General features: G+C 45.6%; 1 protein-coding gene across 1 annotated transcript in view; it reads left to right on the top strand.

Annotated features, from left to right (window-relative positions):
* The first annotated feature begins 7,340 nt into the window (after nucleotides 1-7,340).
* Nucleotides 7,341-27,421, top strand: part of Susd1 (sushi domain containing 1) — a 119,621-nt gene continuing 99,540 nt past the window's right edge. The window contains 3 exon segments of the mRNA XM_038348122.2: nucleotides 7,341-7,504; nucleotides 16,973-17,086; nucleotides 24,585-24,759. Of these exon segments, the coding sequence (XP_038204050.1) occupies nucleotides 7,387-7,504; nucleotides 16,973-17,086; nucleotides 24,585-24,759 (407 nt within the window). The 5' untranslated portion in view covers nucleotides 7,341-7,386.

Below are 27,421 nucleotides of genomic sequence, written 5' to 3'. Positions count from 1 at the left end.
GTGCAGATGGAGGTGTTTGTGTGTGCACAGATGCACATTTTTGCACATGCCTGGGTACATATGTACATGTGTGCATGTGCAGGTGGAAGGAGGCCCCAGTAGATATCGGGAATCGTCCTCCATTACTCCTCCACCTTATTCTTTGAAGCAAGGTCTCTTGTCAACCTGAGCTCCTGTGTATGGCTAGTCTCATTAGCCAGGTTGCCCTGGGGATTCTGGGCTCCGCCTCCAGAAGTTATAATTACTAGTGGGGCCACTATACTTTCCTGGCCCTTCTGTGGATTCTGGGTGTACAAGCTCCAGTCTTCATGCCTCTTCAGTAAGCACTTTAACCACAAAGTCATCTCTTCAACCCCTCAATCATTGTTAAATGTGCAGTTTCTCACGCACCTTCAGCACATGGTAGTGTAGCTGTCACCACCCACCAGCCATCCACTGAAGTCTACACAGAACTCAAGCCCTAGGCACATGCCCATCAATTCCTTATTCCTCTGGTCCCCTGCCAAGCATAACTCTATGCTGTCTCAATGTTTATATAATTCATGTGGGTGATCTCATATATAGCAACGTCCTTTGTTACTGGTCTCTTTAACTTAGTAAAACATCTTTAAGTATGTTGTCTATTTCAGAACTTTTTCCTTTGTAAAGGCTTATAATATTCCATGGTTTGTATAAACCATATATTCTTATCCATTCAACTGTAATGGACCTATGTTTGCGGCTACCTTTTGGTCATCACGAATTATGCTGCTTACACATATGGGTCCACAAATATCTTCACTGTTATTGTGCTTTAGTTTCACAGTGATAAGCATTAAAATGGACTTTAATATCTTGTAATCTCAGATGACTAGCCATTCTATGTCTTTTTTTTTTTTTTTTTTTTTTTGGTTTTTCGAGACAGGGTTTCTCTGTGGCTTTGGAGCCTGTCCTGGAGCTAGCTCTGTAGACCAGGCTGGTCTCGAACTCACAGAGATCCGCCTGCTTCTGCCTCCCAAGTGCTGGGATTAAAGGCGTGCGCCACCATCGCCCGGCCGACTAGCCATTCTAGAATTATCAGGTATTGCCTTCTTGCACTTACGAGGGTAGAATAATAATTTTTGTCTGGTCTCTTTGGAAAGCTCTCTTGAGCACATGTACCTGCTCTGGGTCCTTTCAGATCCACTTCAGATATTGGTAAGTCATCTCAATATTGTTAGATGGGCTTTAAGTAGCATGGATGTATCGTGTGTATTCCTGTGTGTGCACGTATGTGCAGGTGTGCTTGCCTGCACATGGGCATGCAGAGGGGAGAGGTCAATGTTTGAAGTCTTCCTCTATCTCCATCTGGTTTTTTGTTTGCTTATTTGTTGTTGTTGTTGTTGTTTGACTCTGGGTCCTCTCACTGATCCTAGAGCTTACTGCGAGGCTTCAGTGTCCCTTCTGCAGCCCAGCCTTGGGTTACAGGTGTGCCCTGATCAGCCTGGCTTTGACAAGTACACTGAGGATCTGAATTCATGTAGGTCATCAGGAGTGTGCAGCCAACATTTTGCCAGCTGAGCCAGCTCCTCAGTCTTTGAAGTATTTCATCTAACCACATGGATGTCCTCTGATGAGTAAATTAAAATAGAAAAGTTTTTTTTTTAAAGAAATATGAAATAAAGCAGAGATTGATGTCCCATGCCATCTTGTGCAAGACCTTCCTTGTCTCAAAAAAATTAAAATGATATTTTAGTGGTGCAAAAATTAATCTTCCGTAAGCCAGGAAACTGGCATTTGTATAGCAAAAGAAGTTGCTGACTGTAGCAAGCAATATGGAGAAGAACAAAAATCATTTACACCAGTAAGAAGTATATTTGCATTTTCTACACTGATTCTTACACAGTGATTCTGAATTAAAATTCTGAGTTAAAATTTAATACCTTGAGCCGGGTGGTGGTGGTGCACACCTTTAATCCCAGCACTCAGCAGACAGAGGCAGGCGGATCTCTGTGAGTTCGAGGCCAGCCTGGTCTACACAGTGAGTTCCAGGACAGGCTCCAACGCTACAGAGAAACCCTGTCTCAAGAAACAAAACAAAAGCAAAACAACAACAACAACAACAAAATACATTATGAAGTTTGCGCATTGCATTCATGTATACACATAATAACTTGAAGTGCATGTAGTTTTATTTTTTATAAGGTTCATTATTTTATTTCCTCATCCCGGTAGCTGCCTTTGTGGAGGACATGTGTGGCAAAGCTGCTCTAATGTATTCCTTGGAGCTGGCTGGTTCGTCCATGGCATGTTTTCCTGCTAAAAGCACTGTTGCCTATTTAATTGTGAGCATCTGAGAGAAAAGAAAGAACCCCAACTGTTATTTCCTTTTGTACGCTCTAATTCAACACAGAACACTGCTGCAGCCAGATGTGTGGGAGTTTTTCCACATACACAGTCAGGAGAGGAGCACTGGGCAAATTGAATTGAACAGTTAAATTGAACAAAGAGCCACGAATTGGGCAGCCCTCAGAACCAGAAGAGCTTCGGGGTTACTTCAATGGCTTGATAGCACTGATAAACAGGAAAAGGAAGGCGAGGAACAGAAAATGGATGTGAAGTGTAGAAAAAGGAAGTGGGGTACCGAAAGAGGAAATGGGGCACACAGACAGCTGGACTGGTAGGAGCTTGGCGTTAGCCGGACATGAGCATGATTTGACTAGTTGGCCACACACAACCGACTGAAGCTTAGCTGTGGTGACAGGCAGAGACTCAATTCCTCGAGGGAAACTCCTTGAGTTTTTAGTTTGTTTACATAGTGAATTAGGTCTCATCAGGGGGACTGGCTGACTCGATACTTCCAACGCCAGGGAACTCTTCAGCGGACAAATGATGGGTGTCTGTCATAGCATTCAGTTCCGTCTGACAGACTACCCCACTGCACCCCACTTCCGATGAGGACTGCAAGTGCCAGCTTTGACCTCTGCTTAGGACTGTGTGTCAGATTTTCAAGTTTTCCTTCTGGGGTTCAACCGTTTGCTAGGCTGGTTCGCTAGGCTGGTTTGCAGAGCTCAGAAGGACGGTTAGCGTTCGAGTATGGTGAGGGACAGCGAAGAGTAACAACCAGATGAATTGCACAAGGCAGGGAAAGTGTGGGGCTAGGGACACAGCTTCCTCCCGGCCCCTCTCCCAGCTCTAGAGCCCACCCTTAAGTTCATCGAACCTCATTTTCTGAGAGTGTTTGCAGAGCTAGAAAGCATCTAGCTTTCTAGAGGTTAGTGAGTGCAACTCAGGAGTCCCCATCCTGTCATCTCGCTGTCCTTTGTGGCCTCACCCCTGGGATTTCTAGTGGCTCTAAGGTAGGTAATGCATTAGTGTGATGTCAGTTGTGATAACAGGGGGTCATTTTGGATAATGAAAGGTATTTCTACCCCAGAAAATAGGAACCCTGCTGTGGGAACACAGGACAAAACCCAGGACCATGTTTGTCACAGTGTATTTCTGGTCATTCCGCTGGGATTTGGGAGGAAGGGGTAGAGCATTTTCAGGGCTGAGGACCCCACCTTTGTAACACTATTAATAAACCCCAGAGCCGGGCGGCGGTGGCGCACGCCTTTAATCCCAGCACTCGGGAGGCAGAGGCAGGCGGATCTCTGTGAATTCGAGACCAGCCTGGTCTACAAGAGCTAGTTCCAGGACAGGCTCCAAAGCCACAGAGAAACCCTGTCTCGAAAAACCAAAATAATAATAATAATAATAATAATAATAATAATAAACCCCAGAGACAGATATTGGGGTTCAACCTGAAGATCAGAAAAACAAAGTAGCCAACCACTAGAGAGACCTTATAGCTCTACCAAATCTTCAGACTGAAGGGGAAAAAAGAGAGATTCTATCTCCATGAATCCTCAAACTAGGAAACATTTCTTCCGATGGCCCAGTAGAAAGCGGTGATGGGCATAAGTTTTGTTTGTATGAAGAACTGTGCCTCGATTGGTGCAAACGTGGTCCTCTGTTTGCCTGAAAGACTGCCATGATGGGAAAAAATCCTTACCACATGTACTTTCTGGTTATATATACACAGGCTGTTAGCCCACTCTTAGAGCAGTCCAGAGGCTTCAAAGCCATCTTCTTTTCCTCTCCCTCTCCCTCTCCCTCTCCCTCCCTCCCTCCCTCCCTCCCTCCCTCTCTCTCTCTCTCTCTCTCTCTCTCTCTCTCTCTCTCTCTCTCTCTCTCTCTCTCTCTCTCTCTCTCTCTCTCTCGCTCTCTCTTGCAGGGGGTGTCTCTCACTATGTAGAACTGTCTGTGGCCTGGTATTGAGCAGGCAGCCCTCAAACACAGAGAAACTGTCCTGCCATCCCAGTGCTGGTATTAAGGGTCTGCGACACTGTACTCAGCTTAAGAAGATTCTTGAGGGGCTGGAGAGATGGTGCAGAGGTTAAGAGCACTGATTGCTCTTCCAGAGGTCCTGAGTTCAATTCCCAACAACCACATGGTGGCTCACAACCATCTGTAATGAGATCTGGTGCCCTCTTCTGGCCTGCAAGTATACATGCAAGCAGAACACTGTATATGTAATAAATAAATATTTTTTTTAAAAAAAGAAGATTCTTGACCAGCATTTTCTTGATCCCTCCGGTGTGTCTGTGTGGTGTGGTGTGTAGACATGGTGCATACATATGTGGGTCCAAGCAGCATAGTGCACCTGTAGCCTTCAGATGTTGCTGCAGTACAACTTTGAAACAGGTTCTGCCAGTGAACATGCAGCCTACTGGTGGGGTTAGGCTGTTTGGCCAGTGAGCTCCTAGACTCTGCATGTTTCTGCCTTTTAATGCTAGGGTGAGGAGCATGTGCAGCCATGCCTGCCTCCTGTACTCGCTCTGTAGATCCTAACACTTGCATCGCCAGCGTTCTTACTCACTGAGCCGTTTCCCTAGCCCCACCCTGGCTCCTCCTTCAAAAATTCGAGGCGCAGTCTCAAGTAGCTCAGGCTGGCCTTAAACTTTGAACTCCTGGTCCTCCTTCCTCTATCTCTTGGAGTGCTGGAATCACAAGGTCGTACAACTATATTCAGGGCTTCATACATGCTCGGCAAGCACCCTCTACTCCCAGCCCCTGGTTCCTTTTGGTCTTTATAATTACTGCAGTGGTGTGAGCTGGTAACGCAAAGAGGAGACGGTTGTTTGAAGCCCTGGAAGGCAGCGACGCCAGCGGAAGTGATGAACTGGCCGAAAAGGACTAGAACATGATAGTGCAGGGAGAAGAGATGGCGGAGATAGAGAGGGTCGTGAAGAGCCCAAGACAGAAACCTGTGCGCCTCAGCCGCTAGCAGAGTTCCAGGGAGCTGTCAGACAGTGGCCACTGGGTCCCAGGCCTGTAATGGCAGCTGCAGGAGCTGCTGGTCCAAAACCCAGAGCCCATTCAGGAGCTGCAGCCTCACACAGCGGCTGTAAGGAGAGGATTACAACAATTGCAAAATGCAGGGGTTTGCTGGTGGTTAAAGTCCAGCGCAATAAGCCTCCAGCCTGAATGCCTAGTCATGTCTCCTGCTTCTAAGCGTGAAGCAACAGGCCCCTGGTTAGCATAGTTTGGAGCCGTGAGCCTCCCAGCCCAGTCCAGCCCACCCCCCCCCCCCCACCTGCCATATCATGCCCTTGGGGCAGGAAGAGCCTCTCTGCTTGTACTCACAATGTTTTGTTTGCTTTTTGAGACGGAATCTCTGAGTTTCTGTAGTTCTGGCTGTCCTTGAACTTGCTATGTAGACCAAGGGGCTAGGAACAAATCCTCTTGCCTCTGCCCCCTGAGTGCTGGGGTTAAAGGTGTGTGCCACCAGGTCTCGTGTGTGCCACCACGTCTGGTGGCTCATCATGTCTTCTATCCAGGTAAAGAACCCCAGTCAGCTCTGAAAGGTAACATTGCCATCAGGGTTCTTCAGTGGCCAATGAGCCTAGTCCATAGGACATTCAGGAAAGTCCACTTTTGAACTGGATAATCCTCTGGAAGTGGATTAGATGGCCCCCCATCCCAATGCCCTGCTAAAAAGACATGCTGTAATTTCTCTCCCATTTCCTAGTTTTGGACAGTTTTTTTTTTTTCTGGCATCACATTTTTTTAAACTATACATATTTCTTCTGTAGAGGGCATGGGGAGTGGAGGCAAAGGTTGTTTGAAAATGTCTCCTATGATGGATTTGTTGAAACAACAGCATTGTCCAAGATCAGAGAGCTGGATTTACCAAAACGTTGCCTAAACACCACACACATTTTAACACATTGTCCATGTCCGTCTACTTCCTAAAGCAGGCTTCTCTCTTTGTTGGACAGAAAATCATCTTGAAGAAAGCTTGTTACAAGACACTAGAAAGTTTATTTTTACCGGCTTCTTCCTAGGGCGGCACCTCTATGGGCATGTTTGCCTGCAATTAGAGGGAGGGAGACTTCACTGGTGAGAAGGCAAAGGGAGGGCACCTGCCCAAGCGAAGCGGTGAGTGCCCCTGCCCCTGGGACAGCCCTGCAGACAAAACTGAAAGCCTTCACACCAGGTCTTACTTCCTCCCCTGCAGCCTCCCTCAGCCCCAGTTCTCACTCCCCCCCCCCCAAACCCCCCTCAACTCTATGGTTCCCACCAGTGTCCGCCCAAACCGGAGACCTAAGTGACGTTTGTAGTTTCTCCTTGCTTTTCTTTCTCCAATATTATACTAGTGTTAACTTTTGGTGGACTGCGTTCCATGACACTCAATTTCAGCTTCTCTCCAAAGTTCAGAGATCACATGCCCCACCCCTACGTGTTGTGTTTCCTGGATTCCCGCACTAGCTCAAGGCTGATTCCCTCAGGCCCTGCTGCTGATCTTATTCTCACAGCAGAGACCTTTACGTCTGCCGTGAAACATATTTCTCCAAACTTTTGTCCCCACCCGGGAGCAGTCCCTCAAGTAGTTTCTAGAACACATTGTGTTCCTTCATTCACGTCTTTCTCAATTCCTAACAAGCTGGGCGCCCACCAAGCAGCTGGAACTTTTGTTTTGCCACTTGATCAAGTATTTTCAGCCCCGGTGGACTGGCACAAATGACTTGTCGCCCTCTCCTCGCTCTCCCTCGGTGCGGCGGCCACCACATCCCAGCTCTCCTTGTCCTGTCGTGTGACCCTCGCCCCTCTCCGGTCTCCTTAGAGACCCTATAAGTCACACTTGGCACCGCGACGTTTCCTCCCTAGCACAGTCCGTTTTCGCCCCGTGGCGTGTCCGGCGCGCAGCCGGTGCACCAGGCGCACTTAGGTCCCCAGACCCCGGACCCCGCTCCCCGCGGGGGACCCCGCGCTCCGCCGCCCTGCGCCGGAAGCCTCTGCGCCGCCCCTTCCCCGCGCCACTGGCCTTATCTCTGCGCACAGGGGCCTCCGGGGAGTGGCGGGCACGGGGAGGGAGCGGGTGGCATGGGCCTGGGGCCCCGGGGCACGCGCCGCTCGCCGGGTCGCCGGGTGCCGCGGCTGCTGCGGCTCGTGCTGCTGCTCGGCCTGGCCCGCGGTGTCAGCGGAGAACCGGGCACCGACGGTGAGTGCGAGGCCCCGGGCGTGAGGGACGCTTCCCGTTTAGGGTCCCGCGGAGCAGACGCGGGGCGTGGAGGAATCGCGGAGGAGGAGCGGCGAGGAACAGTAAGGGCTGCCCGCCCCGGGGACAGTGGGGCGTGGGTGGAGGAGGCCCTGCTTTAGTTCGCGCGCCTCCCGGGGTGGGTGGGGATGTGGGGACTGGGCTCTGGTGCAAGCCCGGAGTAGAGGCGCGCAGGGTGGGAGCGCGTTGGCAGGCGAGACCCTAGCTTTCCCCAGCTTCCGGTCGCGCGGTGGCTTTTGCAGCACAAATTCTTGGCCTGTAGCCATCCCTTCCCCTCCTCTTCTCATATTTTTTTCACTTCCACGAAAAAGTCAATGTTAAGAATGCTAAGAAAGAAGCATAAGAAAGTTTATAGGAATAGAGTTAGTTCTTTAGTTCATTCCTCCATTCATTAATCTATTTATCCATGCATCTCTGCATCCATCCATCCATCCATCCATCCATCTATCCATCCATCCGCAGAAAGCACTTTAATGTCTTTTCTGTGTAATTTAAATGTGCAGTGTTGGCGCTCTAGCATTGCAGCCCAGGGGTAGCAGTATCCACAGTGAGCTGGACCCTTCAACATCAATCAAAAAATGCAGCAAGGCTTACCACGGGGCCAATCTAGGGCTTTTTCTCAATTGCGGTTCCCTTTTCCCAAATGACTGTAGCTTGTGTAAAGTTGACACAGAACTAGCCAACACAGTCTCCCGTTAGACTGTGAATAAAAACCCGAGGATGCTTGAACCCCGTTTAGGATCAGTGAAGACCCTAGCCTAGGGAAGTATTAAGTGTGGTTCATTGAATTATTTGGCTGAACCGAATGAGCAGTCACTCGGCGTCCTTCACAATTTCTTCTCCCTTAAATGTCTTTGGTGCTGTGGATTAAACTCAGGCTTTTGCATGCTAAGCATGAGCCACACCTCCAGCCCATTTGGGAAGTGTGAGGTAATGTAGGGACATGAACTCAAGGCTGCCTCACTTAACTCCTCTCCTTAGGTAGACAGTTTCCCTTCGCCTATGAACAGAGAGCATCCAGTTCTACAAAAAGCTGCTTTCTTGAAGGTAGAAAATGCCGGGGTGAAACAATCCTCCAGTCTCAGCCGCTGAGGTGTTCGGAATTATAGGCGCGTGCCACATGGCCAGCTCAAGCATGGGTTCTTATGGGCAGAGCTAGTCTAGATGGGAGATGCAGGGACAGGAGAAAGATGCAGCAGTCAATTGGATGGGACACCTGGGCTAGAATGATGCCAAGGATACCAGAAGCTGGAGCTCACAGTATGCCGAGAAACAGCCTTGGGACTTGGTGACTCTGCCTGGCAACACAGGGTTGCTTGGAGATGTCAGTGGGGCTGGCCTGGTCAGTGCAGGACTTGGGGAAGAACAAATTCATCTGCTCATGTTAGCGCTACAGGCATTATTCATATTCAGTTAGGAGAAGGTGGAAATACAAGAATGGACACGACGTTTAATAGAACTTTGTAAAGCTGGGCTGCAAGTGGGAGAAGTTAAAGTCAGGAAGGGAAGGGAGGGGAAGAGAAGGGAGGGAAGGGGGAGAAGAGGTTAGAGAAAACTGCCATTTCCTTCTCCTACCTCATGTGTGAGTGCTGTTTATATTTCAGAACCAGGCTGGCTCTTCTCTCTTATTGGAAGTTCATTGAGCCCTGTCCACTTCTCTTTGATGCCGTGACCACATCTCTATTGCCCACTGTTGAGCGTGACTTGTTTATTAAACCGAGAGTCCTTTGTGGAAAAGGGGTTGTTGACTCAAGTTAAACAAATGTGATGTGGGAACAAACAGGGGCCACTGGGATGGTACCAAGCATAGGAAGACTGGTAATGAGAGCTGGCTGTAGCAAGGGACTCAGCCACTATCACCTGAATTTGGGGTGGTGACTCCAAGGCTGGCAGTCAGGGTGGGTGGGCTTTAGGGATGCCCAGCCTGGGAAGCTAATGGTATTTTCTAGCATCATTTCCAGGTATTTTGTGTGCTTGCTTAGGGGTCTTATTTGCCTTTCTCTGGTTGGCCTGGTTGTGTGTATGTGTGTGGTTATGTATGTACGTGTATACATACATATGTTTATGTGTTTCTATGTATGTGTGTGTACGTTATTTGTGTATGCATGTATTATTTTTGTGTATGTGTGTGTTGTGTGTGCATGTATTGTGTGTTTGTACGTGTGTGTGCATGTGTGTTGTTTGTGTGTGGTACTTGTGTGTGTGTGTACTTTTTTCTTGAGACAGGATTTTTCCACTGTAGCCACAGTTGGCTTCGAACTCCCAATTCTCCTGCCTTTGTCTCCAAGGGCTAGAAAACAGGCCAATGCTGCCATTGCTAGCATCTCAGTTGCTCCTGTCGATTCTCTCACTAGTAGCCTGTGCTGAGTTACATTTAATTGGTGGGAGATCCTTGGGAGAAAGTTAGCTGAAGCCTGAGTTTGAGGGAAGTGGGGAAGCATAAACTAAGGGGCAGGAGGGTGTTGGTGAGTGGGTGGGGTGCCTGGCCCCAGGGGATTCCAGAGGTTGGCCATGGGTTAGGAAGGGTAGAACCAGTCAGTCCTGTTCTCACCCTTTCTGTGGCTTTGCTCTGAGTCTGGGAGCGGCTGTGGGGCTTGTTGGCTCAGGCCTGGCTGGGATCAGGAAGTCCCAGGAAAGACAGAGCCAGGGGAGTGAGGCGGAGGAATGATGGGCTGCATTGGGGAAAAGTCACTGTGTGACTTGCCTCTGTCATGTGTTTCATAGGTGTGGGCCAAAGTCTGTCTTCCTGAAGATGGCAGCATGGTGGGCGTGAGGAGACGAGAGGGGGAGTGTACAGATCCTGTACCCGGCCTGTACAGTACTGCCTGTCTACCATGCAACAGTTCATAGGTCGGGCAAGGGGCTGAAGATTGAAACACACACACACACACACACACACACACACACACACACAGATAGAGACACAGGTCATCCTTGAAACAAGAATGCCCCTTTTATTGTGGTCCAAGGCAGCTTATAAAGGGCTCTCCTTGACTAATGGCCATGCCCTAGCTCTCTGGACTTTTCAGCTGCAAGCCCAGCAGAAACCACTTCCCTGCTATCAGGAACTCATAAGGGTCTCGTGCTTAGAGCAACTGCAAGCACAGAAAAACAAGTTGTTTACTCCCACAGGCAAGGGGTCACAGAAAATTCAGGGTCTGAGGATCTGCAGTCCCCAACAGGGGAGAGAGTGGATAGTTTCAGAGTTGTTTAAGCTGAGCCGGGCGGTGGTGGCGCACGCCTTTAATCCCAGCACTTGGGAGGCAGAGGCAGGCGGATCTCTGTGAGTTCGAGGCCAGCCTGGTCCAGGACAGGCTCCAAAGCTACAGAGAAACCCTGTCTCAAAAAGCCAAAAAACAGAGTTGTTTAAGCTGAGGAGTGAGATGAAACTTAATGAAGGACTTCCACAGTGGCTTGCTTTCCACCCCCAGGAACTTGATCCTGTGCACATTCGTGTTCTTCTGGTTGAGTCTAAATGAGCTCTCTGATGTCTGTGGCTGTAGCTAATAAGCCATCTGTTGGATTAACAGAACAGTGTGCAGGGCTGGGGCTGTAGCTCGTGTGGCTGAGTGCTTGCTTAACATTTGGGGGGGCCCTAGGTTCCATCTCCAACATGACCAAAAATTAAAAAATACAAAAACTCACAACCTGCTGGAGAAGGTTGTCATGTGTGAGGGCGGTGTGAGAGAAGAACAGAATGGCTGGAGTAGGCTGAACAATGATTGTTGAATGTGACTTTAGGGTGGGTCCCAAACTAATGGCTGCTTAACTCCAGACTCAGAGTTGAGATTTGGACACTGGTATACTTAATATGGGTTTGGTTTTGTTCTGGAGGCAAGGTGTGGAGTCCACTGTGGTTTGATCTTGGTCAGACAAAAAGAGAATGAGAGATGGTCAAGGAAGCCAAGGTCCTGGAAACGTTTTACACAAGAAAAGGTTAAGGGTTCAGAATAGTCAGTTAGTTGTGGGGCTAGATCAGGGGTTCAGGCTGCCTGTGATGATTACTTGGCTAAGGAGAAGGCACCTTCTGTCTTGAATTCATTTAAAGTAGAGGCTAAGGCTTGGGTGTAGATCTGTGGTAATGCACTTGACTAAGGGAGAGGCTGTGTCCTTTCTGTCAAGGATGCTGGAGAGGAGAGAATATGGTATTTCTTAGGTCCCTGGATTCTCTCTCTAGAATTTGATGTAGTTTCTTTGGAATAATGCAGTTTGATATAGTATTCTAGATTTGATCTTAAACTTTTTTCTGTTTCTTGAGTTTTGGACTCTATTGGGTCCCCCACTTGGTTATTTAATGTATTTCCACATGTCTCCATACGTTTAGGGAAGGGAATCTCAAGAAGGCTGAACAGTGAGTTTGCCAGGTTTGTCTGGTACTACTGGGATTGCGTGAGTTAGGTGAGGACAGATGTTCCTGCGCTGACCTCGCTGGATGATAAACCGCAAGCTGTTAATAATCCTGCTAATAATCCTTTTCTCCAAGTTGCCTTTGGTCCTGGTGTTTTATTATAGCAACAGACATCCTAACCAGGACAGCTGATGTATTAAAGACTGAGAGTGGGTTGCTGATGTGGGCAGGGGGGCAGGAAAGAAGAAAGAGGGCCTCGAAGGCACTAAAGATGGAACTTCCAGCATCCCAGTCAAGCTGTGCTCAGAAGGGAGGGAAGATATGGGTCATGCAAGGAATGAATACGTAACTTCAGATATTATGGTTTGTGGAATCTACCAGTCCATGGAGAGGTATATAACTGTCCACACAAGGACTTGGTTTGGATTCTGCTTCAAGCAGTCATCCATTGCTCTTCCCATTGCTGTCTACTGGTAATCCAGTAGACATTGGTTGTCTGCAGACTAACCACGGGGCTAGCTCCTGTTAATAGAACTGGAGTGGCGATTATTGCATTGGTCAACAAGCATATTGCTTTCTGCATCTGACTCATTCACTCTGTGATTACCACAAAGACCATGAGATAGGTTTGATATCATCTTCAGTTTACAGACTTACAGGACATAAAGAGATGTTCAAGGCTAAACCAGCTAGCAAACGGCTGTCGAACTGTATCCCCTAGTTCATAACCATTGTGCTAAACATCAGGCGTTGCACCTTATGTGGTTGTTCCTAGAGATGATAAGATATATGGACAGGGCCATATTTATGTGATTTATCTCTTGACTTGAAAATGATTTAGAATTCCCTCAGCATTTCTGTTTCTCAGCTCTCACTACTCCTTTTATCCTCATCCTCCCCTTCCTTCCTCTTCCTTTCTCCTACATGGTCTCATGTAGCATAGGCAGCTTTTGAACTTTATGTCCTTAACCCCTGGCCCTTCTGCCTCCACCTCTCGAGTGCTGGGACTGCAGCATGAGCACCTGGACCTGGTTTTCGGTACACTGGAGATCAAACGCAGGGTGTGTTGTGTGCTAGGCATGTTCTCTACCAATGGAGCCGCCTGATACAGGTGCTGGGAACCAAACGCGGGTCCTCTGCAAGAGCAGAAAGTGTCCTTAATCACGGAGCCAGTTCCCCAGCCGTTGATTTTTTTTCTCATTTTCTTTCTTTTATTTTCTTCCCTTTCCATTTCCTTCGTATTGTATGGGTAATGTACTATCAATGTAGCAAGGTCTGAAGGAGACACAGCCCATAGCAGTGGCATTAGGAACTGTAAAAGGAGCTGACCTTGTTGTACAGTGGTTTGTGTTAAAGTGTTAATCTATTAAAATGGTTAAATGTATTTAGCCCCTTGAGAGATGCTCTCTGGCTTCTGTTCTGCCTGGTTATCTCTCTAGTCTGGAGTCTTCCTGACTTTTTTTTTTAAGATTTATTGCTATGTATACACTGTTCTGACAGCATGCATGCTTACACACCAAAAGAGGGGCACCAGATCTCATTATGGATGGTTGTGAGCCACCATGTGGTTTGCTGGGAATTGAACTCAGGACCTCTAGAAGAGCAAGCCAGTGCTCTTAAACTCTGAGCCTTCTCTCCAGCTCCTGATTTTTTTTTTTTTTTTTTAGCAAACCCCATCATACATCAGCATCTATGAGGAGATTTGGTTCATTACTCCTTATAGAAACCTTCAGTCCGTGACTGGAGGTGGGGCTCAGTGGTATAGCATGTGGTTAGCTTATAGAAGGCCTGGTTTCCATCCCAAGCATATCAAAAAGAATGGCAGACCAAACACTGCTCTGCTCAAGCAGGTCCCTCACTGTTTTGTTCCTGTCTCTTACATCTGTCCCTCTAGGGACCCAGGGACTCTGTTTCTTCCGCTCTTCAAAGCAGTTCCCAGGTATTGGTCTCATTTCCATTTGAAATAATTGCTAACATCCTTATTTTAAGATTTATACTTTTAGGTAGAGATGCCTTGGGACTCACTGGCCAGCCAGCCTGCTTAGCCTACTTGATGATTCTGTGCCAAAAAACAAAACAAAAGAAAACAAACAAGACATGTAGACAGTGCCTGGGAATACATAATAGCGAAGTTGTCCTATGGTCTTCATGTATAGGTGCACACACTTGCATGCACAAGTATCTACATATGTACTTACACATCTACATACATACACATGCATATTTATGTACTTACACAGGCACATTTACATATATACACATGCACATCTGCATACTTACACATGCACATCTACATACATACACATGCACATCTGCGTACTTACACAGGCACATTTACATACATACACATGCACATCTGCATACTTACACATGCACATCTACATACATACACATGCACATCTGCGTACTTACACAGGCACATCTACATACATACACATGTACATCTGTGTACTTACACATGCACATCTACATACATACACATGCACATCTATGTACTTACACATGCACATCTACATACATACACATGCACATCTATGTACTTACACATGCACATCTACATACATACACATGCACATCTATGTACTTACACATACACATCTATGTACTTACACATGCACCCCTCCATTACATACAGAAAAATTTACACCTTTCTAATCTTTCATTTCTTGGTTTTTTTTTTTTTTTTTTGAGGTTAGAAGTATTTGAAATCCTCAGTGTTTACCCAGAAATCTTTCTTTTGTTTTTAGAAATATTCTTTTCTAATTCTTAAATCTCCATTTTCGCTTTTCCTTTCAAACTTTTTGCATTATAATTCTAGGTCTCATCTGTGATTTTTGCTTGATTTCTTTTGCCAAAAATTTACTTTTTATTTTTATTTTTAAAAATGGGAAAGCATAACAGACTGTAACTTCTGCAGTAAGTTCTTACACCTATCATTGTGCGTTTCAGTCTGGACATTGTCTTTGTCTGCATGCTTTGGGAGAGCGGTGCACAAGTGAGTTTCTTTTGCGGAAACTCGACATAGGTTGTTTTTCTTTAAACGAAAAAGGTCCTATGTGTACATTTAGTACATCAGACAGTGCTTTGTTTTATTTGTTTGCACTGTGCGGGCATTGGTGTTTTGCCTGCATGTATGTCTGTATGAGGGTATTGGAGCCCCTGGAACTGGAGCTACAGACAGTTGTGAGCTGCCATGTAGGCACTGGGAATTGAACCCAGGTCCTTGGGAAGAGCAGTCAGTGCTCTTAACTGCTGAGCTATCTCTCCAGCCCCTAGATGTAAGTTTTGCTTTGAAGTTTTATTCCATTATTCCATGATGGTCAGATAATATTTCTTTAATTTTTTGCATTTTTATGGTTATGAGATATTTATGGAAATTCCATGGTTAATCTGGTGCCAGTAACCATTAGTGGTTTGTTGTTTCTATGTTGTCTTGATTTTATTTGCTTTTATTGTTTGGCATTTGCTTGATAGACTCTCATTTAGCCCAGGCTGTCCTCAAATGTGTTGTCCTTTGTTAGTAAAATAAAAAAAAAAAAAAGCAAGAAATATGACTGAGTATTTAGGAGTCTCCCACTTTCTGTTGGTCTTGTACCTGGTGCAGCCTGAGGGCGAGGCTGTATTATCTGGGTAAGATCGAAGCCAAGACTAGGATGAAATTCTATGCTGGAACATTCTCCATACTAGGCCACTCCTGAAATTACAGAGACACGGGCAGGAAACTCAATATTCTCCATAGCCTTGAGCAGAAATTCTTGTTTGATCTCGGGTCATATATCACCATTTGGTAAATTTAGATGTTTTAAGAGTTTTAGCTTCAAATATTTCTGTTGTTTATCTAAGTAATTGTGGTCTGGCCATCCTGTTGGGACTTGGTTGTTATCTCTCTGATATCTTAAACACACTCACTTCTTCCCTAAAGGGAAAGAGATAGACTAACAGACAGACATGATCTCTCCCTGTGTCTGCCTTTAGAGCTGTAGCAAGTCACATTTTAGATTTATTTTATATGTATGGGTGTTTTGCCTGCATGTATGTCTGTACGCAGTGTGTATTTAATGCTCGCTGAGGCCAGAAGATCGGAAGAGGGCGTTGGATCCCCAGAGACTAGAGTTACAGGTGGTTGTGAACCACCACATAAGTGGTAGGAATTGAACATGGGTCCTATGGAAAAACAGCCAGTACTCAACCTGTGAACTGTCTCTCCAGCCCTCATTTTAGATCTCTTTATCCAACCACTAAATATACGTGGAGTGTGTGTCTATGTTATGCTGTGAAAATCATATTGAAAAATCATATTCAATCATATTGAATATGTCATAATTCTCATCCTTGAGTGGTTCCGTCACAGTTCCAAGAGAGGATTAAACATCTTGAAAGATCATTAACATCATTGTTATGGGAGTGTACATGTTTCATGGGCGATTAGAAGATGTGAACAGCTTTCCTTAGGAGTGGGGGAGACTTCAGAAAGAAGGAGGCATTTTGACTGGATCCTGAAAATAAGAGTGAGCTCCAGACAAGCAGATAAGAGGGCATGGGCATCCTGGTGACGGGAGCATGACGACCAGATGACAGGGATAGGAGGACAGATAGGAGACAGGATCTGTCCCTTCTGCTGGGAAGGTACCATGCAGTTGGAGTCTGGGACCGTGAAGCTGGAGGAGTTGAAGAGAAGACAGATGGAGAAGAGCGTTGATAGGCAGAGGAATTTGCATTATATGTTGTGGGCAGTGAGTCACTATGGAAAGTCTTTTTTTTTTTTTTTTCTTTTTGGTTTTTCAAGACAGGGTTTCTCTGTAGCTTTGGAGCCTGTCCTGGAACTAGCTCTTGTAGACCAGGCTAGTCTCGAACTCACAGAGATCCGCCTGCCTCTGCCTCCCGAGTGCTGGGATTAAAGGCGTGCGCCACCACCGCCCGGCACTATGGAAAGTCTTAAGGATGAGATTTGACTTGACCTGTTTTGTTTGGGTATTCAAATTTTGGTTTTCTGTAATACATGTCCCTTGAAACAGTTCTCACCTCTAACCTCCTGTTTCTGAAGCGTGTGATTTCTGATTTAGACGTAAATGTCTGTGACACATGCCACGAACACGCCACATGCCAGGAGAAGGACGGGAAGAGGATCTGCATTTGCAACTATGGCTTTTGGGGCAACGGGAGGACACGGTGTGTTGGTAAGTTTCAGTGGTGGGTTATGCTGAGAATTTGAATCAAAATCAAAGATTCTCCAGTTTTAGAGCCAGTGTCCCTGGAGGGCAAACATTGTTATTTTGTTCACATTTTTAAATGGGATTTTGGCAGTTACAACAAAATCTTGGTTTTATTATTTAGATATAACCCTTTTCTGGTGTTTCCAAGGAAGAACCCCTCATGTTAGATGTCGTTGACCTGAGCTCTCTGGAAATTCTTTGGCCTGCACAGATTTGAAGTCTGTTTTATGTCCCAAGTTTAACTTAACAACAAAAGCAAATATTAAATTTCTTAATTTCTCAGGTTGTTTTGATATAAAACCATTTATCTTAGTGCCGTGGAGGAAAACAAAGCCTCCTATCCTTTTGGGGATTTTTGATTAATTGATAGAATGAGTAGCTTACTGTGTGTCATATGCCCATCAGAATCTGTCCTCTGATTTTTGTAGTTCTGACCCTTTGGGATGACTTCAAGGAATACTTTAAGATAGCTTGAAGGTTGTTTAGACGAGGCAGCTAAGAATCTTTTTGTTCCTGTTTTGGCTCATGGTGTCCATGCTAGTACAATCAGATAGCATTGAGATTAAAGCACAATTCAGAGAGAATGTCAGAAAAATTTAATTATAATAAATGTGGCAGCGACTGCTCAGTTTTCTCCTTGCTGTATGCTGTAAAAGTGTTGCCTTGTAGCTGTGAACTGGCAGCATCTATACCCTTGTTATAATACCTTTGTGTTGATTTTCATGTGTGACTAAGTGTGTGTGTATGGTGCGTGTGTATGCACATGCATGTGTGTGTGGAGAGGTATGTGCAGAGGCCAGAGGAAGATGTTCAGAGTTTCCCATTGAACCCAGAACTAGATTGTCAACCAAGGAGCCGCAGTCATCCTCCCTGGCCATGTCTGGCTTCTCCTCTCCTCCCCTCCCCTCCCTTCCCCTCCCTCTCCCCTCCTCCCCTCCCCTCCCTTCCCCTCCCTCTCCCCTCCTCCCCTCCCCTTCCCTCCCCTCCCTTATCCTCTCCTCTCCTCCCCTCCTTCCTCTTCTCTTCTCTTCCTCCCTCTTTTCCTTCCTTCCTTCCTTCCTCCTTCCCTTCCTTCCTTCCTTCTTTCCTTCCTTCCTTCTTTCCTTCCTTTCTCCTTCCCTTCCTTCCTTCCTTTCTTCCTTTCTTTCATTCTTTCTTGAAACAGGGTCTCTCTACATAACCCTGGCAGTCCTGAAAGTCATTATGAAGCACCTGTCTTTGCCTCCTGAGTACTAGGACTAAAAGTGTACCCCACCAGGTCTGGCCATGCCTGGCTTTTTACGGGGGTTCTGGCTGGGGCTTTGAACTTATTCCCTCATGCTTGTGTATCAAATGTTTTTAGCCTGCTGAGCCAACCCCTTGACCCTTTGTCCTGATGTGAATTTTCTTTTGTTTAACTTCTTAGAGAAAAACAATTTAATCCTGTGTTCAAATAGTCACAGTCCAGAGGTTAGGCGAGTCGCATTCCATTTCACAGCTAAAAGCTGTCCCTGTGACCCACCGCTGCCCATTCTGCAGACCGGACTCCCACAGGCTTTGAGCAGTCTCACTAGACTAGTGACCTTCTTCCCTTAGCCCTGTGGTTGCTCTGCAGTCAGATTCCTTAGGGAATTTCTCCTGTCCCGTCCTCGCCCCCCCACCCCCCCGCACCAGTACCTGCTCTTTTTTCTAACAGCTGAAGTTGAGGAGCTGGGTGGGGTTTCCCCTAAAGCAGTGGTTTCTCAACCTGTGGGTTGTAATCCCTTCGTGTGTGTGTGTGGGGGGGGGGGGTGTCGAATAACCCTTTCATGGGGTCGCTTAAGATCATTGGAAAACAGACAATTACATGACTATTCATAACAGTAGCAAAATTACAGTTATGGGGTAGCAATAAAAATAATGTTATGATTGGTGAGTCACCACAACATGAGGAACTATATTAAGGGGTCACAGCATTAGGAAGGTTGACAACCACTGCTCTAAGGAATTCCTTCCCTCCTGCATGCTAGCTGTGCTCTTGATTGCTCTTTGACTTCTAAGCAATGGGTGCATCTCCTAGGAGAGGAGAGACCATCGCACATTTCTGTGTTGTTCCCATTGGTCACTGCCGGTCCTCGTACATGGATTGCTACGTGCACACTAGAGGTTACTAGTGAGGTTACACTTGTGCCAAATGCACCATAGTATGGCATTATATCGAAGGACTTAAGAATTCTATATCTTTCTACAAACCTAAATAGCCCAATTGAAACCTTCAGGGGAACCTTGTATTAATTTAAATGAGACATATCTCCTCTAGGCTTGAGTATTTGGACACTTGGTCCCTTGGTCATGGTGCTGTTTGGCAAGGTGGTGCAGCCTTGCTGGAGGAAGTATGTCGTTGGAGGTAGGCTTTGAGAGCTCATAGCTGCACCCCACTTCTCTTTGCTCTCTCTGCTTCATGCTTGTGGCTGAAGATGTGAGCTCTCAGCTTCCTGCTCCTGCAGCCATGCCTGCTGCTTGCGGCCACGCCTCTACACCTCTGGAGCTGTAGGCCTAAATTAACGTTTCGTCTTTAAGCTGCCTTGTCGTGGTGCTTTATCGCAAGAGTAGAAAAGCCACTAATGCAGACGTGTGCTGAGAAAGAACAACAAAGGCCCGGGCACAGATCGGCTTGTGCCTGGAAGCTCTGTGTAGCATTTGTCAGCCGAGCTGTGCACTTGACCTAGCTGTGACTTGAGAGTTCAGTTGCCCGATCTCTCAGGCAAATCTTAACACAGATAGTTTTACCTGTGGGTTGTATACTAGATTCAGCTGAAAAATTCAAAGGGTGCTGGGGATACAGCATCCACCTGTGCTGTGAAGGCTGAGGCTGGAGGATTTGGAGTCTGAACATCAGCTTGGATCACATAGCAAGATCTTAGCTCAAAAAACAACACAACAGCATGTGGGGTTTAGTTTTTATTTGGGTGCACCAGTCTATTGAGTGTGAGTTGTATCTGTGAGTGCATACTTGTAGAGGCCGGAAGGAGTCCTTGGAGCCCCTAAAGCTGAAGTTACAGGTGGTTGTAAACCGCCCAGTGGGTGCCGGGAACTGAACTTGGCTCTTCTTCAAGAGTAGCAAGCACTCTTAACTGCAGAGCCATCTCTCCATCTCTCTCTCTATGTATTTTAAAAAGTCACATAAGCAAATGGAAAAAGAGGGGCTGTCTAGATAGTTAGATGGGTAAGTAAAGGTGCTTGCTACCAAGCTTGACTACCTGGAGTTCAATTCCTGGAACCTGCATGGTAGAGGAAGAGAACCCACTCCTACAAGCTGTCCTTTGACTTCCACATGCATGCCGCGTGCCCACAAAAGCAGGCAGGCAGGCAGATAGACAGACACACATACAGATATATGAATGCATAAATAAATAGTTGTAATTTAAAAATAAAAGTGAAACTGAAGAAATATCCAAAGGTTTTTTTTTTGTGTGTGTGTATGTGTGTGTATGTGTGTGTGTGTGTGGGGGGGGAAGGTTGCATTTTGGAGAATTGAGTATCATTCTGAGAGACAACCTGATTGGAGGAAGTCACCAGTGGCCCTGCCTGTTGGCTCTTTTGTCCAACATGGCAGAGGTATGTTTACCACCTCTGTAGGCCATGCTCACAGCCCCCAGCTCCAGGGATGCAGTGGGTCTGTGTTGCCATTAAGCAACTAGTAGCAAGGTACTCACAAACCCCATTTAAATGCAGGACCTCCCAAAAGAGCCAGAGCTGTTTGTGCACGAATCAGGAAGATGGCTCTTTAAAGAAGCCCTGCAGTGTTTGCTGCTAATGCTGAGTTAGGAAGATTCCTTTTGTGTAGCCAGCAAACAGAGCATATCTGAAAAAATGCAGCTACCAAGAAACTTCACTTGGCTCCAACTTTTGTGGGTCTAGAAGTCCTGGTTTTTCTTTTTCTTTCTTTCTTTTTTTTTAATATTTATTTATTTATTATGTATACAATATTCTGTCTACGTGCATGCCTGAAGAGGGCACCAGGCCTCATTACAGATGGTTGTGAGCCACCATGTGGTTGCTGGGAATTGAACTCAGGACCTTTGGAAGAGGAGGCAATGCTCTTAACCGCTGAGCCATCTCTCCAGCCCCTCTTTCTTTCTTTTTTAAAGCTTTTTTAGGTCTTATGTGAATCCATGCCTCAGTCAGTAGGCGCCATTTGTAAGCAAAGATTGTTCTTATGTTTTCTGGCCACCCTGACCCGAATAATCACACAGAAACTATATTAATTACAACACTGTTTGGCCAATAGTTTAGGCATATTTCTAGCTAACTCTTACATCTTAAATTAATCCATTTCTATTAATCTGTGTATCACCACGAGGTTGTGGCCTGCTGGTAAGGTTCTTGCATCTTTCTCCTTTGACAGCTACATGGCATATGTCTGACTTCCCTTTCTTTCTCCCTGCATTCAGTTTAGTTTTCCCGTCTAGCTCTATTCTGCCCTGCCAAAGCTAGAACAGTTTATTAACCAATAGTTAAAAAAAAAGCATTTTTATGTGGGAACTCCACATCACATTATTGGTACATAGAATTGCTTATCATAAATACCTATGTGTGTGTTGGTGGGGGTGGGGTATGGTTGTTGCTTTGATTTTTTTTTTTTTTGAGACAAGATTTTTCTTTGCATCCTTGTCTGGCCTGAAACTTACTATGTAGACTAGAATGGCCTCAAATTCACAAAGATCTGCTTGCTTCTGCCTCCCAAGTGCTGGGATTAAAGGCGTGCATGACTATGACCTGTAATAAGCATATTCTATGGCAGCTTTCAAGGTCTATAAGCACGGGTGAGATGTAAAGAAAAAGTTTCCTGATCCAACACACTGGAAATCAGAGATGGAGAGAGTTTAACTTCATTTTGCCCTCTCAAGGCAGCCTTCAGTCATCCGTGTTCCAGCTGCTCTTCACCCTGTGATCACCATGGCTCACATAGATCACTGATGAGCAGTGTGTTTCCTGCCCCTGTATGGACCATGTTTCTGGTCAAGACTTCAGTGCTAATTCTGTTGTGTTTCCTGGGAGCTGACAATCCTAATTTTCCAGTTGGATCATTGGATATAAAATTCATTTTAGGGGTAGGAAAGATGATTCAATGGCTAAAAGCTTGTACTGGTCTTGCAGAGGACCTGGGTATAGCAGCTCCCAAATCATGACACAGAGACTTCTTTTTTTGTTTTCAGCCTAAAATAATTTATTTTATTTTTTTAATTGTTTTTATTGAGCTATGTATTTTTTTTATCCACTCCCCTCCCTTCCTTTCCCCTCCTCTTCTAATGTCTCCCATGGTCCCATGCTCCCAATTTACTCAGGAGATCTTGGTTTTTTTTTTCTATGTCCCATGTAGTTTAGATCCATGTATGTCTCTCTTAGGGTCTTTATTGTAGACTGGTTTTTCTTTGCTTTATGTCTAAAAGTCACTTATGAGTAAGTACATATGATATTTGTCTTTCTGGGTCTGAGTTACCTCACTCAATATGTTTTCTAGATCCATACATTTGCCCACAAATTTCATTGTTTTTTTTTCTGCTGTGTAGTACTCCATTGTGTAAATGTACCACATTTTTCTTATCCATTCTTCGATTGAGGGGCATTTAGGTTGTTTCCAGGTTCTGGTTATGATAAGCAATGCTGCTAAGAACATAGTTGAACACATGTCTTTGTGGTACAATTAAGCATCCTTTGGGTATGTACCCAAAAGTGGTATTGCTGGGTCTTGAGGCAGACACAGAAACTTTTTATTAGTTACGAATGCTTGGCCTTATTCTATGTTTGTCCCACTAGCTCTTATAACTTCATTTAACCTGTTTCTCTTCATCTACGTTTTGCCCACAGGCTTTTATCCTTCATTCTGTATGTCCTACTTTCATTGCATCCTCTGTGTCTGGCTGGCCAGCCCCGAGTGCCTCACACACTAGACCAAAATGTTCCGTAGGCAAACCACTCCCTGGGTGGAATCCAAAGTTATCTCCATAAAGGGAACTGGACCTTAGTTGGATCCTAGACTCTTATTTGAGGTAGGAACAGATCCACTTCCCTATTCCTGGAGCACAAGGTCTGGCTATTAGCCACACCTGTTGACAAGAACCTTGAGCGAGCAGAACTCTCTGTTCCACGTCTAGGAGGGAACTTTGTTTGAGGTGGAAACACAATAACACAAAACACATAGCTAGCCAACACTTAATATTAGCACTAATTCTCTAATACTGAAAAGACCAAGAAATGGCTGAGTTGGAAATGGGATTATTCTAGACTTGCTTCCTCTGGCTAATCAAATGTCTATTGAGTTAAATTCATTAAGGGGTGTGTGTGTGTGTGTGTGTGTGTGTGTGTGTGTGGCACCAGTTAATTTCATACATGTCTTTGTGTGTATTCTTATCGGTGTGTGCATTTGGTGGTCAGAGGTCAACCTCTAGTGTTGGCTCCTCGCCTTCCACCTTGTTTGCAGCAGTGTGTTCTGTTGCTGGCTGGGACTCTCCTGTCTCTATCTCCTGTTTCTCTGCAGGAGCGCTGGGGTAACAGCTGTGTGTTGCCCTGTCTGGCTTTATGTAGGTTATGGGATCTGCAAACACTTTATTCATGGAGACATCTCCCAGTCATTACACTTTTAAATTTTATTTTTATTACATTTTATCTGTGTATGTGCACACACACACACACACACACATACACACACACACACATACATACATATATATATATATATATATATATATATATATATATATATATATCGGTGTGTCACACTTGGAGGTCAGAGGACAACTTTTGGGAATTCTTTTTCTGCCCTGTGTAGGTCCTGAGGACAGAAATGAGGTTGTCAAACCTCTGGCAAGCACCTTTATTCTCTGAACTACCTAGCTGACCCACCAATGTCTTATTTTAAAAGTATTATTACTCTCATGGGATTGAACCCAGAGCCTCATGGATCCTAGGCACAGGGACTTCTTCACATAGTTACATCCTCAACCCTTTATGATTTTTTCTTTTTTAAAAAAAATTTATTTATCATGTATACAATGTTCTGCCTGCATGTGTCCCAGAAGAGAGCACCAGATCTTATTACAGGTGGTTGTGAGCCACCATGTGGTTGCTGGGAATTAAACTCAGGACCTCTGGAAGAGTAGTCAATGCTCTTAACCACTGAGCCATCTCTCCAGCCTGATTTTTTTCTTAAATGTGGAAAAAAATTCAAAAATAACCTGCTGCCAATCTTCACGTAAGATGGATTCGATTCCCAGATTATAAAGTTGTGTTCCTCGTGTGGTTTTATATGCACCAGGTATGTAATTCTGTGAGTCCAGTCCCTTCTAGTCTGGAAAGCACGAGACTGGAGAAACAAACAGACCAGTAAGCTGTTGTCAGAGAGTAGAGATCCCGCAGTCTACAGTGGGAGAGGATTCTGGGAGGGCTGCATGGTGTGGGTAGGCGGCTTTCGTGTGAGTTGTTTCCACGTACTCATCTGCAGATAAAGACGAATGCCAATTCGGAGCCACTGTGATCTGTGGGAACCACACCTCCTGCCACAACACACCTGGAGGGTTCTACTGCATTTGCCACAAAGGCTATCGGGCTACAAATAACAACAGGACGTTCATCCCCAATGATGGCACTTTCTGTACAGGTACTAAACGGGGCACTTGGTGATGGCACAGTAGTTTATGGGTCGAGGGTAGAATCACAGCGGAAAGCCTTGAATTTGGACAGAAGCCTAGTAGTGCTAGTCAATATTAGAGAATTAGTGCTAAGATTATGTGTTGTCTAGCCTGTGTCAACTTGACACAAGTCAGAGTCACTTGGGAAGAGGAAACCTTAACTGAAGAGATGCCTCCATCAACGGGCAAACATGGCAGACAGGCAAACCCGCCAGGCATTTTCTTGATGAGGAGTTAATGTGGGGAGGGCCCAGCACACTGTGGATGATGCTGCCTCTGGGCAGGTTGTCTTGGTTGTTATAAGAAGCCAGGCTGAGCAAGCAATGAAGAACAAGCCCGTAAGCAGCATTCCTCCATGGCTTCCACTTCAGTTCCTGCCTCCGGGTTTCTGTCCTGACCTCTGTCAGTGATGGAGTATGAGCTGAGGGTTGTAAGATTAAAATAAACCCTTTCCTTCCCAAGTTGTTTGTAGCCTTGCTTTCTTATCCCAGCCATGTAAACCCCAACAAAGACATATTGTTAGCTGGGATCATGGGATTGTGATCTATAGAATGCTATTATTTTGAGAGACGAATTGTCTGGGGCATTATTATGAAGTATTTTGTGTTTTGATTTCTGTGAGCTGTTTTAAATGACAAAATATGAACAGCAATTGAATAACTTATGATATTGGAGGGTGGGCACCTGGTAATTGGTTACAATTACCAGGTTTTTCCAGCTTTTTTGTTTTTTTTCTAGCTTTATGTCTTTAAACATTTAAAATTAATTATGTTTGTTTATGAATATGAGTGTTTGTGTGTACATGAATGATGTGGTGTGGAGAGAGAGAGAGACAGAGACAGAGAAATAAGTTGTGTGCACAGTGTGTGTGTTTGCATGTGCACAGTGTGTTTGTGTGGCAGGGGTTCAGAGAACTACCTTCAGGTGTTCCCTTTTTTCACTGCCAGATCTGGGGATTGAACTCAAACTATGAGGCTCCAGCAGTCGGCTCTCATACCCACTGAGCCACCGTGATAGCCTTTCCACAGTGAACAATTAGGCTGGCCTCGCTGGAGCCAGTGTGCCAGCTGTATGTTCCTGTAACTAAGCACAACACCCGCTAAGCACCAAGGGTTTCTGTGCCTCATAGGAGGTCTAAGCATTGTCACAAAGGGGACTCGCCACCACAGGACTCAGTGAGGAATGTGACTTTTGGCGACAAGTAACCTTGTCAGTGAGATTTCTGGGCATATGTTGATTGAATGGAAGCCATGAGTAAAGCAAGCCCTCCTCATGTTCATGACTCGGAGTGAACTCTGCGTCTAGGTAGCCTATCCCAATAGGACAGCTCTTCAGCTTCCTCAGGTTCCCGATCGGTCACAAAGGGGAGAGGTCAGAAACTCCTCTTGGTTCTGAGATCTTGGTGTAGACTCTCTGACTGCTCAAAAAGGCTTGGTGGCGTCTCAGGGTTTTCAGAGAAGCGAGGAAAACAGAGCATCTTTAATCTTCCTGTGGCCGGGAACAGCAGATTCTGGCCTCTGCCGTTGTGCTTGACCTGTGCTAAGATGAAATTCCTGGAAGGATAAGTTCATACATCCAGCCTTTTCTTAGTAAGAATAAATGTATTCTCTTGAAGAACACATTGTATCCAGTGTCCTGTTGTTTCTGCAACAAGTTACTGGCTATGTGGTTTTAAAATTGTGGTGTCGCCACATTTTATTAGGACATTATAAGGCAGAGATGCTTTTTTGGCCTTGGGGTTTTGTTTTTTCTTTTTTTCTGAGACAGGTTTTCTCTGTGTAGTCCTGACTGTCCTGGAGCTTATCCTGGAACTCACTTAGAGACCAGGCTGTCCTCAAACTCAGAGTTCCTCTTGGGACTGGAACTGGGTTGCCTCTGTCTCTTTAGTTCTGGGATCAAAGGTGTACACTACTATGCCTGGTGAGATGCTAATTTTAAAAACTATGTATGATGATGATCTATTATCTGGCTCGTTCACATACATTTCTTTTCTGCCAAGGCAGTGCCACTGGGATGTGACAGGTGGACAGTTAATTTCACTGTCCTGGTGCTAGAGAAAGGTGAGCAAAGGTGTTATCTGGACCCCAAGGGTAGCCCTGATCTTAGCAGCGAGGGACAGACCTGTGGGATGTTCTAGGACACGTGATACCTGAAACCGCTCTTTCAAAACTGTATCAGTATTGTTCTGAAGGATGCATTCAACTTTTAAGAGTTAGGAAGACTGACCAGGTGTGACGGCTCACGTCTTTAACCTTAGCACTTGAGAGGCAGAGGCTCTCTGTGAGTTCCAAGTCAACCTGTTATACACAGCAGATTCAAGGCCAGGCAGAGTTACACTACACAGTAAGTACCCGTTTCAAAAAGAAAACAAACAAACAAACAAACAAACCCCAAAACACCAAAAGATAGGAAGAAAGAATGGAGCTGGGTTGTCCCTCAGTGGTAGAACTCTTACCTAGCATAAGCAAGGCCCTGGGTTTGATCTCTGGTTTGCACACCAAACAGAAGTTAGAAACATGAAAGGAGTGGGGGAGAACAGGAAGAGAGAGGAAATGTTTTCAGCAGGGTCAAAGTGGTGTCAGCCAAACAAAAGCCAACCTGCCTGGAACAAAATCCAGCCCTGACAGATTTATTCCATTTCTTGCAATTT

Source organism: Arvicola amphibius, chromosome 11 (genome assembly GCF_903992535.2).
Source record: "Arvicola amphibius chromosome 11, mArvAmp1.2, whole genome shotgun sequence".
Lineage (NCBI taxonomy): Eukaryota > Metazoa > Chordata > Mammalia > Rodentia > Cricetidae > Arvicola > Arvicola amphibius.
This window is presented reverse-complemented; position numbering and strand designations above follow the sequence as displayed.